Source organism: Hevea brasiliensis, chromosome 13, assembly GCF_030052815.1.
Source record: "Hevea brasiliensis isolate MT/VB/25A 57/8 chromosome 13, ASM3005281v1, whole genome shotgun sequence".
Classification (NCBI taxonomy): domain Eukaryota; kingdom Viridiplantae; phylum Streptophyta; class Magnoliopsida; order Malpighiales; family Euphorbiaceae; genus Hevea; species Hevea brasiliensis.
Genome location: NC_079505.1, coordinates 85617275 through 85630656, shown reverse-complemented (window position 1 = coordinate 85630656; position 13382 = coordinate 85617275). Strand labels below are relative to the sequence as shown.

Sequence of the window (13382 nt, the reverse complement as noted above, 5' to 3'; positions counted from 1 at the left end):
AAGCAAGGTTCGGGTTTACCTTTGCCGATTCCGACTTCGAGGATGCACTCGGGACGCCTGACAATGGGGGGGTAGCCAAAACCTCGGTCTAATTCGGAGACTTTTTCGGTAACGGGTCTGTCTGGCCGGAAATTCACAGACCCGATCAACTGTTGAATTTCCGCGAATTGAGGATACCTACACGAAGCCCATAACACGGGGGTTAGTACATAAATTTTTCAGAATTTTCTAAGCTCATTAAATGCTCGGAAAAACACTGCGAAGTTCCGTGGGACCCATCGAAAAACGGTGTCGGAAAAATTCGAAATTTATGTCGCCGCGAAGCTCTCGACGAGTGGAGCATGCTGGTAGCCTCGGTTTTCTCGTGGGATTCACGGTTTTCGAGAAATCTAGCCCAAAAATCGAAATGGGCTAAAAACTTCTCGAGCAAAAATTGGACAAACCGCTAGATGGATTTCGGCATTCTTGGTGTCTATGGAAAGCTCTCGCCGAGTAGATGATTTTAGACACAAGACCCGGTCCAATTGGTGGCCGGATCGGCCGGATTTTGGCCGGAGAAGCCGAAACGCCGCGCGCGCAGGGGAGGGGCGTTCGTGCGCGTTTCCGGCCGTTTGGGGCGGCGGCCGGTCGGCTGGGACAGCTGGGAGGCATCGCAGGCGATGTGGGGACGCAGGGGAGGCGGCTGGCCGGCGGCAGGGGAGGGGAGGAGAGAGAAAAGAGAGAGAAAAGGGAGAGGGAACGTCGCGCGCGGGAGGAAGAAAAAGGGAAGAAGACCGGTCCGATTCGACCGGTCCGATCCGGTCCGGTTCGATTCGGCCGGTTCGATTCGAAATACAAAATTTTGAATTTTTACTCTGTCTCGGGACCGAAAACGAGGTCCAAAAATTCCGAAAAAAATTTCAGAAAACTCAGAAAAATACGTAGACTCCAAATATATTTTTAGTTTTGCCACGTGGTCTTTAAATAAATTTTTAAAATTCACCAAAGTTTATATTTTCAGAAAATCGAACCCGATTTTTAAAATCAGAAAAATCTCAAAAAAATTCCTAAAATTTAAATAAAATTAAAATATCAAAATGCTCATAAAAATTAAAATTTTGGGGTGTTACACAAAATTGGTTATAAGTTTAAAAAAATATATATATTGGGTGAAAAATTATGAAGAAAAAAATTAATTGTAGAAATTGATTGCTGTTAATAACTAATTTGTAAATTGGTTGTTCAAAAAAATAAAAAAATAAAAAATTAGTGGAAATTTTTGTAAAAAAATTTAACAACTGATTCACAATTAGTTATAAAAATCGATTGCTATTAGCAAACAATAATTAATCGATTGTAAATAACAATCAATTTTAATAACTGACTGAAAATCAGTTACTAATTTTTATAATCGATTATAAATCGGTTGCTAATTCTGGAGTCCATTAAAATAATTTTTTAGTTTAACAATCGATTCTCTAAATTTGGAGAAGCATGGAGAGAAACTAGGATATGACTTTCTCGCCCTCGCTCTCTTAATCTATTGGATCAACAAGAGCAAGTTCAAGGCACAGAGATTTTATATATGGATGAGGACACACCCTCTTGTGAATTGTTATTGTCAAATTTCAATGAAAACTTGGAATTGGAAGAAATCAAATCCAAGCAAAATGTTTTTTTTTATTAACCTAAATTCCAAGAAAGTTAGATGTTAATTAAGTGATTTCCTTCTTGAATTTATATATGTCAGTGAATGATTTTGCAGCACTAGCCATGATGCTTCAATTCAAGCCATCTTATCTAGCATAACACTTCGTTCTAATGAATACCAGGCCCTCAGAATTTCCTTATCAATTACAATATGCATTTTCAATCAAAATCTCCTTTTTTTTTTTTTTTACTTATTTGGTTACCTAGGCTTAGCAAATATGTTGCAACACTAGTGATAAGGATGGTGGCCGAACTCGATTATTGGGTAAGTGATTTGAGGACAAGTTACCGTGCCCGACTAACTAGCAAAGATGAGGTCATTAAACTTGAGTTGAGGAGGGTGAGGGAGGCATGAGTTCCACAAGGCTAGGCCTTGTCTTGAAAGAGGAAGGGAGACAAAGTTAAATATCATCACTATCAGTGTGAGGGCTAAAGACAATGGACAAGTTCATAGATTTTTGTATTCTAAGAGTTTCAGAAATAGGAAGAAGATAGAGAAGAAACAGAATCGAGATTGATGAAGAAGATGATTGCTAAGTTTCGATGGAGAATACAGATAAAATGGCTACCAGAAATAATTGTGTTTTCTTCAATTTTTTTGTTTTATTTTATTATTGAGAAAATTAAAGTCTGCTTGAGATTTGAATCCCCAACCTTGCAGAATAAGTACATACATTATTGATTCGGTAAAATTATGTTGAAGTTTATAATTTAAAAGTGTGATATATATATATATATATATATATATATATATATATATATATATATATATATATATATATATATATATATATATATATAATTATAGATATAAAAGCATAAATTTTGATCGGAATTGCATCAAAACTATATATTACATCAGTTGTTCTACGTAAATTAACATACATACACAGCGGGTCCAAAAAAGTTGTAACCATTAACACTGTGTTTGGTTAAATTCTAAAAATTTTTAAATTCATTTGAAATGAATTTTATTATTTACTATTTAGTATAACACAACTTAAAATAGAGAATTTAATTAAAATCCATATAATTCATGTTTAGTATAATTCTATAATTAAAATTTATTTGTCCTTATTTTCTATACTATCCTCATGAGTAAAATTAAAAAATTATAATTTTTGTACATAATTTAAAAAAATCTTATTCCTAATAAATTTATAACAATCAACAAACATATAAATCAACTAACAATATAGTGAAAAATATATAAAAAAAAATCCACATGTTTCATAAGAATTTATGGATGATATTAATGGCACTTCATTATTTTTCCTTAAATATTTGGACCACTTTTACTTTTTTTAATTAATTTATTAATTTTACTTATTTGGTGTAATAAATTATATTGATTACATTAGTGATAAAAATTTCAAATTGAATAATTTTAGCATGTGAGTATATAAAAAGATGAATGATTGAGACGAATTAAAAATCTTTTGATAGGGCATTTTAATAAAAAAAAAACGTCGTTGTATAAATTTTGTGAAATTTATTTCAAATTTCATTAAATTTGATCGGTATTTATTTTAGTTAGGGTTAACTATATAAAAAAAAAATTGAATTTTGTCAATTTTTACAATTAAATACTAAAATTTGTTAATTTTTGTAATTAAATATAAAAAAATTATATAATTGCTAATTAAATCTCACATTTTATTGATACCTTAAATTAACCTAGCCATTAATAAACAGTTAGTATACTTAACGAGAATTCAATGATAGTTGCCATATCATCACTAGATAAACCACATCAAAAGCCTCAAATTAAGATTAATTGCCAAAAAAAAAACTTAAAATTTATCAATTTTTACAATTAAATTCTAAAGTTTACATAATTACTAATTAAATAATCACATTTTATTGATGTCTCAAGCTAATCCGAACGTCAATGAACTGTTAATATGCGGTGCTTTGAAAATAATTATAATGACTTTTATTTTAACTATTTTTGATTGGGAACAGTATTTTATAAATTTATTGATAATTTATATTAATAGGTAATTGATTCAAGAGGATAACTGTTATTTCTTTTAATAATTTGATCCATCTTGCAATGGGCAATAGAATGAGCTGCTAACACATTTGCTTTGACAAATTAATGCTTTTAAAAAGAAATTTATAGAGTTTTGGAAGATTAACAATAAAATAATTAAGAAATGAATGCTACTCATTGAAAAAGTATGATTAAAATGATACACTAATTAATGATTTGTAGAATAGAGCTAAAGTGTTAACAAAAAAAAAAAAATGAAATAGTTTATTTGAAGAAATAGCTGATTGTGCATTGTAGAAGTAATTTGATTTTATTTTATTTTGCTCTGTTTTTAGAGATGTATAATGCTGTTATGCATATGTATAATGTCAGTAAACAAGTTTTGTCGATATTAACTTAAATGTGTATATTGATTAAAATGGAGTAGTGCAATTATATATTATAATAGAATTTGGCTTATAATTTCTTATTTGATGAAATATACTAACGGTTTATTAGCCGTTAATCAATTTAAGCCATTAATTAAACGTAAGAATTTAATTGATAATTATATAAATTTTTGTATTTAATTGCAAAAATTTGCAAACTGCATTATTTTTTTTAGTAATTAACCTTAATTTAGGATTTCTGAAGTAAAGTGATGACCCGACAAATGACGTGAAACTCTCGTTAAGTATATTAATAATTTTTTTTTTATGATTAAGTTAATTTGAGATATGAGTTTAATTGATAATTATATAAACTTTACGATTTAATTTTTAAAATGACTAAACTTCATGATTTTTTTTAGCAATTAACTCTTTTAATTATAACAATTTTCTATTATTAAATTCATAAATTTTATTTTTTTTTAACCAAACAAGTAAATATAGAATTCAACTGAATTTCAAAAAATTTTGTGTAATGGAATTGAACCAAAAAATTCTAAGTGGCCATTAAAAAAAAAAAAAAAAGTTAACACGCATGAAATGACAAAAACTAATGGTACACATGCATATATATATATATATATATATATATATATATATATATATATATATATATATATATATATATATTAAATTTCAGTAATTATATTTATTTATTTTCTATTTCTCTGTCAATGGCTACATATTATATGATTTAGAGAATAATATATATCTATATAAGAAGGCTTACAAATTTGACATGTGGCACAGTTTTTCATTTTACCTTTATTTTTATATTTTTATATAAATAAATAAATTAACTTAACATATTAAAAATTAATTTTTTATTTAAATATTTTTAATTTTAATTTCTAAATATCATCCTATACTAAAATAATAATTATAAAAAATAATATTTTTTAATTAAATTTTCAGTTAGATTTGAAAGAGGGTGAATTATTTTTAAAAAATTATATTAATATATATATATATTTGAATAATTATTCTAAAAAATATTTATGAATTTAAATATTTATTTTTTAAAAACATTTCAATATTTAAAATTTAAGAATTTTAATAATAATAATAATTTAAAATCATGACATGATTTTTTTAATTTTTTTATATTTTTTTTGGTAAATGAAATAAAATAAACTAATTTTAAATATAATAAAAAAATAATTAATCAACTTAATTCAAAATTTAAAATTAAATAATATATTATTAAATATTAAATTATATTGATTATTATTAAAAAAATTATATATTTAACTCTTAAATAAAATTAATTTTTTCTTTAAATATTTTTATTTCAATTGGTAAAAATTTATCCTATATTAAAAATAATTATAAAAAATAATATTTTTGTATTAAATTTTCAGTTACATTAAAAATTTAATAATAATCATATTTTAAAATAGCTATACATACTTTATTTATCCATTTTATCAGTATATAATAACTAATTTTAAAAAATATAAAATAACTTATTAATTTATTTTAAATTTTAAAATTAAATGATACATTATTAAATACAAATGTTATAAAAAATTATATATTAACCATTAAAATAAAATTAATTGAAAAAATTATTACTAATAAAATTTTATAATATAATTATGAAAATATAAAATATAAAAAATATATATTAAATTATATTATTAAAATAAAATAAATATTTATAAAACGCATAGATAAAAATATTAGTTATTAAATTCTCTTGTATGATAGTCTCTTTCATAGCTATAGCATAACCGCATAAATAGCAGGTCTAATATATATATATATATATATAGCCGTGTTTGGTTCATTAGTTTGAAGAAACCGCATAGACTCCAGTCTACGATAGTAGTTCTGCATATTTGCCTGATTTACACAGTTCATAGCTAGAAGAATTGAAGCCTAAGGTTAGAATTTTCTCAGCTACCCAAGAAAGGAGACTTATTGTTCTGGGGTTTGATCTTCGGTGGTTGAGATCAGCTGGCAGATGCAAGTGGGCACTCACGATATGTGAAGTTGACGAAGGAGCAAACGGCTGTAGAGGACATTAAGCCTGGTAAACTCAATCAGCCCATCGAAGTTCCCCAGGTTTCAATCTCTCTCTCTCTCTCTCAGCCTGTCCATGTTTCTGTTATTCTCTTTTTGTTTCGAGACTCTGAGATTTAATTTTAAAGTGTTTACATTAAGACTCCATTGTTTCTGATTTGCACTTGAGATGGCATTTCTGATTTTCTATCAGCCTAGTTGACTTGGATCAAATTCCATTTACATATTTTGCGTGGGATTTCAGTTTGGGGCAGAACCGTGTAAATGTACCTTTGAAATGTATCATTTTGGCAGTTAGCAGTTCGCAAGTCCAATGCATGTGGGCAGCCCTTGCCCGAAGACTTTGAGCCACCTGCAGATGAACCTTCGACGACTGGCATTTTTGCCTGTGCTGAAGATAATGAAAGTTGTCAACTACCTATCATATATGATGTAAGATGATAAAGTTACATCCCAAATTTAAACCACTATCAAGGAAAGACATCACAAAATATATTACCCATTGGTCAAATTGTTTATATAAGTAGATTACTTTACGCGCAACTTTGCAATACAATTACTTATATTTAGCCTTTGTATTTTCTTAATGTGGGATAAGTATTCCCAACATTACCTCAAAACATGACAAAACCATATGTATGACTCTGTTTCTCATGTTCACCTTCGCTCCAATGCAAAATATGTGTAGCAGTCGGGAATGATGTAATTGGATTATTATTATTCTATTTATCCTTTATACATTGAAACTTGAAAGACGATGCAATATGCTACTTTAAAACTGTCTGAGGGCGTTTGGTTTATGCTGGCTTTTGTAGCTATTGTTACATTTGCCATAATTACAGGCTCTCCCTATTTAAAATTTGTTGAATTTTTTTTTTATTTTATAATTTTGTGTTTTACTTTTTGAAAAGAAGGTATTTAACTTTTCTGAATATTCATGATATTTTTTGTTCTCCTAGTGATGATTGTTGTATCATAGGGAACATAATTTTAGAGTTCACTCTTTATTTCTTGCTGAGGCAGGGAAAGATGGCCCAATCTTTAACTCTTCCTCTGTAAAATGGATGCTATTTTCTACTGTCCTCTTCTATGTGGTTGGCTCTGTTTTATTCTTTGTTCTTTCAACAAGTGTTGTCTCCAGGTCCAATTTCTATGCCGTAATTGGTCATCCATATAAACTGTGATTAACTTTACAATTTCCTTATTCCACAACTCCACAGGCTGGACTGGACTATTTTGTCCTTGTGTTCTATTGGGGCAAAATGTTGAAAGCCATTTGTGTCGAAGGTGGAATGGCACTGGCAGCAGCAACAGCAATCTTCCATGGGGTTGACCCAAGGACATCATTTCTAATTTGTGAGGGTTTACTTTTTGCTTGGTGGATGTGTGGCATATACACTGGTCTTGTTCGGCAATCATTACAGAGGAAATATCAACTCAAGGTAACCCTGGTTTTTCTATAAATAACAAGGCTATGTGGATCCTTAAAATGCTCCTGTGGCTATAAAGAATGGTAGTTGCTCATTTGGTAGATGCACGGACGATTAGTGCCTTATTCTTCCTCCTTGCATACTTAATAGAAGCAGTTTGTTGTTTGAGAGTTGTTAAATATAGGAGTTTTGGGCGTTGGGGAGAGGGGAGAGTTTTGTGGTAGTGCTAAGAACTTAAAAGAATTCCATGTGTACCAATCCATCAGCCTGCAAACGCCACCCACATCATCTCCAAATTCAAATTTACCAAAAAAAAAAAAAAAAAAAAAAAAACTAAGAAAAAAAAGAAAAAAAAAAAAAAATTGACTAAATATATACTAATATCTATAATAATGGCTATGAACAAGGGTAAATTATGTGCAAAAATTACATCTAAATGATGATCTAAAATGCATGCATCACCCACCATGTGGGAGAGAGAGGAAGAGAGTGCCAAGTGGTGTGTGTGTGTATTTTTTTTTTTAAATAGAATGGTGTTGTATTAGTTATGCCATATCCAAGCAAAAGTCTATTGCAACTGTGCTAATGCGATCAACTTCATTCTGCAATTTATAGTTTGCCATTTGATTAGCATGATGTGCTTCAAATTGTTGTAGTGAATGTTACTTCCACAGTCATATTAGCTGTATAAGCTGCCTGTTCAATAAAACACCAATCTGCTGATAGTCATTGGCTGTTGATCAGATTGCATTTGATAAATTTTATATTAATTGCTGTTAGCATAATTATAGTAATGCATAATTATAGCAATTACTGTAATTATGCTAATTGCTATAATTATGCTAATTGCTATAATTATGCCAACAATTGCATTTTATTACGAGGTGCTCTGTATAGTTTAATATTTAACTAGACTATTAATGCACTATGTGCTTACTGGATAGTGGATACCAGATCCTTATTCAATCAAGACCTTTCTTTCTTTCTTTCTGTCCTTCCTTCCTTCCTTGTTTTAGGAGGTGGTGGTTTGGTTTCCCAATGGTTGGGTTATATAATGGGATTCCATCCTTAACCAGGTTTGATCTTAGGTTGAAGTGACATTTCTCACCAGTTAAGCTAGCATACACCTAATAGGTTGTTACTAATTTCGCATGATGTTGCATTTGGTCATTAGTGGAGGCCGAAAACAAAAGTCGTGTCTTTTGAAGGAAAGCTGAGTGTTAAGTATGCTGGGCTTGCAATTTAATAACTCTCCTGTTGACTGCAGAACTCACCGTGTGATCCATGCAGGGTGCACTGCTGCATGCATTGGCGTGCTTTGTGCCAGGAGCATAGGGAGATGAGGGAGCGCCTATCAGATACCTTTGTCATGCCGATGGCCATTGTCAATCCTCCCCCTGCTCAAGACATTAGCTCCGTCAGTGAGCACCGGGATTCTGAACCATCCTCTGAAAAGGGCATCAGCTTAGAGATTCAGGCTTTGTAAATTGGCAGTTACATATACACAAAAGTCGACTAATGAGCAAATTTCATTTGGAAAATGATTTTGATTTACAATATCTTTATACGGGAATGATGAATACGATGATATTTTTGGATAGAGGGAGTTTCACTTTTGACAAGTATTGATGTGTTCATATTTTGAGCCTTCACTACGTTGATCTTGTTGCTCTGTTTTATGTTGTTAAATTTTCAAGCAGATGATGGCTGCATGAATTTTTGATGGACAGGATTCTTTTTTTTTTGGTTTTGGGGGGGGGGGCTACAGTAACTCGGATTCGTACATTCGGTTTATGGACTGACCAATTCTGTAGATTTCTCAATTTGCAAAACAGAAAGAAGAGAAGAAGATAATGATTGGGGGTGGTGAATAATGGGCGGTGGCTAATAATGTTGACGTTGGCCTACAAAATGATAGATCAATCAAGTTGTCTTAGTCTCAGTTCCCGTACCAAAAAGCTAAGGCAGAGAACTGCCTCGAAGCCCCCTCGATACCCCAGTCACGTTCTATTTTTTATTGTGGCTAGACTTCTATTACTGTTGTAGTAGCAGTAGTAGTTGGCAGTCTGAGTCCATACATGCCTGTTCGTATCTTTTACCTCTGTATCACACTTTCTTATTTTTGGTCCAAAACGCTAAAAAAAACGAGTTGTTTCTTATTTGTCTCTTTCACAATCAGAATCAGCGAACGCATGCAAAGCTTGCCCAGTCAAAGTTCTAAGTTGAAACATATCTGCTACCCGCCAAATGCGTCTCTCATAATTTCCCCCTATAAAGCATCTGTTTTCTCTCTGTTTCTCGAAGTCCTGGACTCGTTTCAGTTCATGGAGAGACTACAGTCAGAGCATGGGAGGCGCGGGAGGAGGACGAGACTGGCAAGGAGCAGAGAAATGGTGCAGATGCACTGTCCGCCCGGGCGCATGTTACCAGTGCCCCCCATAATAAGGGTAACACCCAATCAGGCGAAGCTAGCTGCAATAGCCGTTGATTTGAACGTACGGCTGAGATCGGCCGATATGCCCTGTGGAATGCAGGAGCGGGCGTTTCGGTGCACCAGAGGAGTCCTTGACGCAAATCTGGAGAAGAAGCCTAATCCTACTCATATTGCCATGTATCTCAAGAAGGTAAAACAATGGACGCATTAAAGTGAGAAATTTTTTGTTCGAGCTAGTCTCTAACTTTGAAGGCCTTGGCTGCTCCAAAAGCCTTAATAGTGCTCTGTTATAGTAATTTAGAGTCATGGAGATCACAACATTTAATGAATTTGGCTTAATAATAATATAACTTGCTTTTCTTGCAACTCTGTGAATTTGTTTTTAGATCCTTCATTTGTTCTCTGTCCAAATCTAAATATACTATATCTCCAAATTTGAACGTCATGAAACTAGAACCTGTGTTTTGGGACATTGTCAATAGCTTCGCTGGCACACACACTTTTGTTTGAATTGATGAACAAACACAAATTTTCAATTTAGGTGTAATTTATTTTCAAACGGTTTGAAATAATGAAAAGTTTGCTTACTGAAACTGATTTGTCAAAAATCAAATTGACCTCTTGTTTTTTCTCGAAACTCGGTTATTTCCCTTTGTTCCAGGAATTTGATACAGTGTATGGGCCGGCATGGCACTGCGTTGTGGGCCAGAGTTTTGGATCATTTGTTACTCACTCGAGTGGCGGATTTGTGTATTTCTCTGTAGACAAGCTCTCTTTTCTTCTCTTCAAGACGGAGGTCCGACCAGTCAGGAGGTCGCTTCCTCCTCCTCTTTCTCTATTGCAAAAGCTTAATATTAATGCTTAGTTTGAAGTTTGTACTAATGTAACGTGTATTTGATTTACAACTGATCTGGTAACTAATCTGCTTTGGCGGGAAAATTATGCTATAGCCTTTGAAATTTTAGTTGTATTAGAAGTTTTTGAGGTTTTAGAAATGAATCTGTTTCACTTGAGATTTGCTACCAGACTTTGGAAGTGCCTTGTCATTTGGCCACATCAAGTATCTTATTTGACTGATGCTTGCCTTCTTACCAAGATACTATATTCTACATGACACCGAAACCTACATGTGATTTCACTAAAAGTTCCTTCCACATGGTCCCAATTCATCGCAGAAACGACGGCGTTTGAGATGGAACTAATGTCTTGCATGGCACCTTCTTGTCTTTGCCCTCAGTTCACTTGGATTTCCTAAAAAAGGCATAAACAAAAACGCCAAATTCTTCTGCCATTAGAATTTAATTTCACTCATATATACATTTGTATTTTAATACAAGCCTAATTAAATTATGATGTAGCATAAGCATTGGATTAAGAATCAAATTGTTCACTACTTTCATGGCTAAAGAAGGTGCTGACGATGCTGGCGTAAGGCTGTGCAGAAGTAGCACTGCTTCCTTTGATTTAATGGACACTTTACTGATCATTCTTTCAGTCTATCATGCATTTATTCCACCCCTTTGTTGCGTTCTAGAGATGCTAAGCCAGATTAAAAGCTATATGAATTAATAAACGCAATTGCCCTTTGATCTCCAAGTTCATATAGCAATCTCTGAAACTTGGAAATTTCTCCGATTCCTTCACCGAGATCATTTGCTGGGTCATTCCGCAAATTCAGAAGGATGGTCACGACAATAGCTACCAATACCCAAAACTCAAATGCTATGGTGCCGCATGGCATTTAGCGGTTTTACTTCTTAAATTACTTTCAAGCCTTTTCACGAACGGTTGCTTTTCTTGGCGCATATATATATGACGAGAGATTTTGTTCTAATCTATCTGTATAGTTTCTCTCTTAATTCATAAATTCTCTTCAACCATAAAATCCGTTTATTTCTTCTGTTTCGCTGGGCAAAAATGGCCCCATCATCTCTAAATGCCCGATTCAAACAATCTGTTACTCCCGACGCTTTAAGATCATATCTCGCAGAGTTCATCTCCACTTTCTTTTATGTGTTTGCAGTTGTAGGATCTGCAATGGCTGCACGTATGTCCTAAATAACAATTTATAAGCCAACCCATTTATTTTTATCTTTTATGCAATTGGATATTATTGATTTTTCATGTTTCTTGTAGCATGCATGAGCCTCTTGACTCTCAACTTCTTTATGTGAAACTAATTAACATGTAGGGTGGGAATTTCGTGACAGTTTGAAATTTTGATTTTGGTGTTTGTTTCTTTGGTTTGAGGAGTTGGCAAACATTTCTCTTCTTGTCATTAGAGTAATAAATATTCCAAAGAGTTGATATTTGATTCTGTCATTACACAGGGAAATTGATGCCAGGAGCAGATCCATCCAGTTTAGTAATAGTTGCTATTGGGAATTCTTTTGCACTTTCGTCGGCTGTGTACATCGCTGCCAACATCTCCGGTGGACATGTGAATCCTGCCGTCACATTTAGTCTGGCCGTTGGAGGCCACATTAGCGTCCCTACTGCTCTATTCTACTGGATTTCTCAAATGTTAGCCTCTGTCATGGCTTGTCTTCTCTTGAGAGTAGTCATTGTTGGACAGGTAATGAAATCTTTCCACATTTCTACACAAGACATTCATATTGTTGATCCTTTTATCCTAATTGCAGTTGTGGACTGATTTTGTTGTGGACTGATTTTTATGCAATCTACTGTCTCACTTTTGTATTTGAATTTTGCAGAGTCTTCCTACCTACACAATTGCAGAAGAAATGACAGGATTTGGAGCGTCGGTGATAGAAGGTGTGCTAACATTTGGTTTAGTATACACTGTTTATGCCGCAGGGGACCCCAGGCGCAGCCTGCAGGGAGTCACCGGACCCTTGGCAATAGGACTGATGGCAGGAGCCAATGTGTTGGCTGCAGGACCCTTCTCAGGTGGTTCAATGAACCCTGCATGTGCATTTGGTTCTGCAGTCATTGCTGGAAGGTTCAAGAATCAAGCAGTCTATTGGGTTGGACCCTTGATTGGAGGCACATTTGCAGGGCTTCTATATGATAATGCTGTCTTCCCTAATCAAGTTCCTGATTCTATTAGGGGAATTTCAGACGGTGTTGGAGCGTAATTGCAATTTCGTGCAAATGTTCCTCTTTAAGTTTTCTCGTTATGTATTTTTTTTTTTTGGGTTTGTCAGCTTGCGTCTTTTTGTAATTCGAGTAGCAGTGCCATTGCTGGCTAGCATTGCCTGCTTTCTCAATCAGGAGGCGATGTTTTTATGTGCTTTGTATTTAGTTTAATTGGGAAAACAAGTCTGTACATGTGCATGCAGGGTTGTGTGTAATTGAATGGAGTAAATTTATCTATTTATCAAGGGCTTTCAATTGTAGAAAAATATTCGTGCAATCAA

At 33.0% G+C, this 13382-nt stretch overlaps 2 protein-coding genes and 1 long non-coding RNA gene across 4 annotated transcripts; all 3 read left to right on the top strand.

Moving 5' to 3' along the window:
- Nucleotides 1-5903: 5903 nt before the first annotated feature.
- On the top strand, nucleotides 5904-9086 carry LOC110669643 (uncharacterized). Of its 2 annotated transcripts, none has more exons than XR_009142390.1 (4): nucleotides 5904-6148; nucleotides 6433-6570; nucleotides 7359-7580; nucleotides 8859-9086. It is a non-coding gene; the product is annotated as an uncharacterized LOC110669643 (long non-coding RNA). The 2 variants fall into 2 exon arrangements; XR_009142389.1 differs by having other exon boundaries at nucleotides 5904-6180.
- Nucleotides 9087-9619: 533 nt separating this feature from the next.
- LOC110669596 (uncharacterized) lies at nucleotides 9620-11027 on the top strand. Its single transcript, XM_021831312.2, has 2 exons — nucleotides 9620-10192; nucleotides 10664-11027. The coding sequence occupies exons 1-2, from the start codon at nucleotides 9647-9649 to the stop codon at nucleotides 10865-10867; spliced, it is 750 nt and encodes a 249-aa protein (XP_021687004.2). The 5' UTR covers nucleotides 9620-9646; the 3' UTR covers nucleotides 10868-11027.
- Nucleotides 11028-11406: 379 nt separating this feature from the next.
- Nucleotides 11407-13367, top strand: LOC110669598 (probable aquaporin TIP5-1). Its single transcript, XM_021831313.2, has 3 exons — nucleotides 11407-12049; nucleotides 12333-12577; nucleotides 12717-13367. The coding sequence occupies exons 1-3, from the start codon at nucleotides 11920-11922 to the stop codon at nucleotides 13098-13100; spliced, it is 759 nt and encodes a 252-aa protein (XP_021687005.2). The 5' UTR covers nucleotides 11407-11919; the 3' UTR covers nucleotides 13101-13367.
- Nucleotides 13368-13382: the final 15 nt, after the last annotated feature.

Excerpts from the sequence above, each read along its gene's own strand:
- LOC110669596 (XM_021831312.2), top strand. The coding sequence starts at position 9,647 with ATGCCTGTTCGTATCTTTTACCTCTGTATCACACTTTCTTATTTTTGG. Across the intron at positions 10,193-10,663 it reads TTGCCATGTATCTCAAGAAG|GAATTTGATACAGTGTATGG; the intron begins GTAAAACAATGG and ends CCTTTGTTCCAG.
- LOC110669598 (XM_021831313.2), top strand. The coding sequence starts at position 11,920 with ATGGCCCCATCATCTCTAAATGCCCGATTCAAACAATCTGTTACTCCC. Across the intron at positions 12,050-12,332 it reads AGGATCTGCAATGGCTGCAC|GGAAATTGATGCCAGGAGCA; the intron begins GTATGTCCTAAA and ends GTCATTACACAG. Across the intron at positions 12,578-12,716 it reads GAGTAGTCATTGTTGGACAG|AGTCTTCCTACCTACACAAT; the intron begins GTAATGAAATCT and ends TGAATTTTGCAG.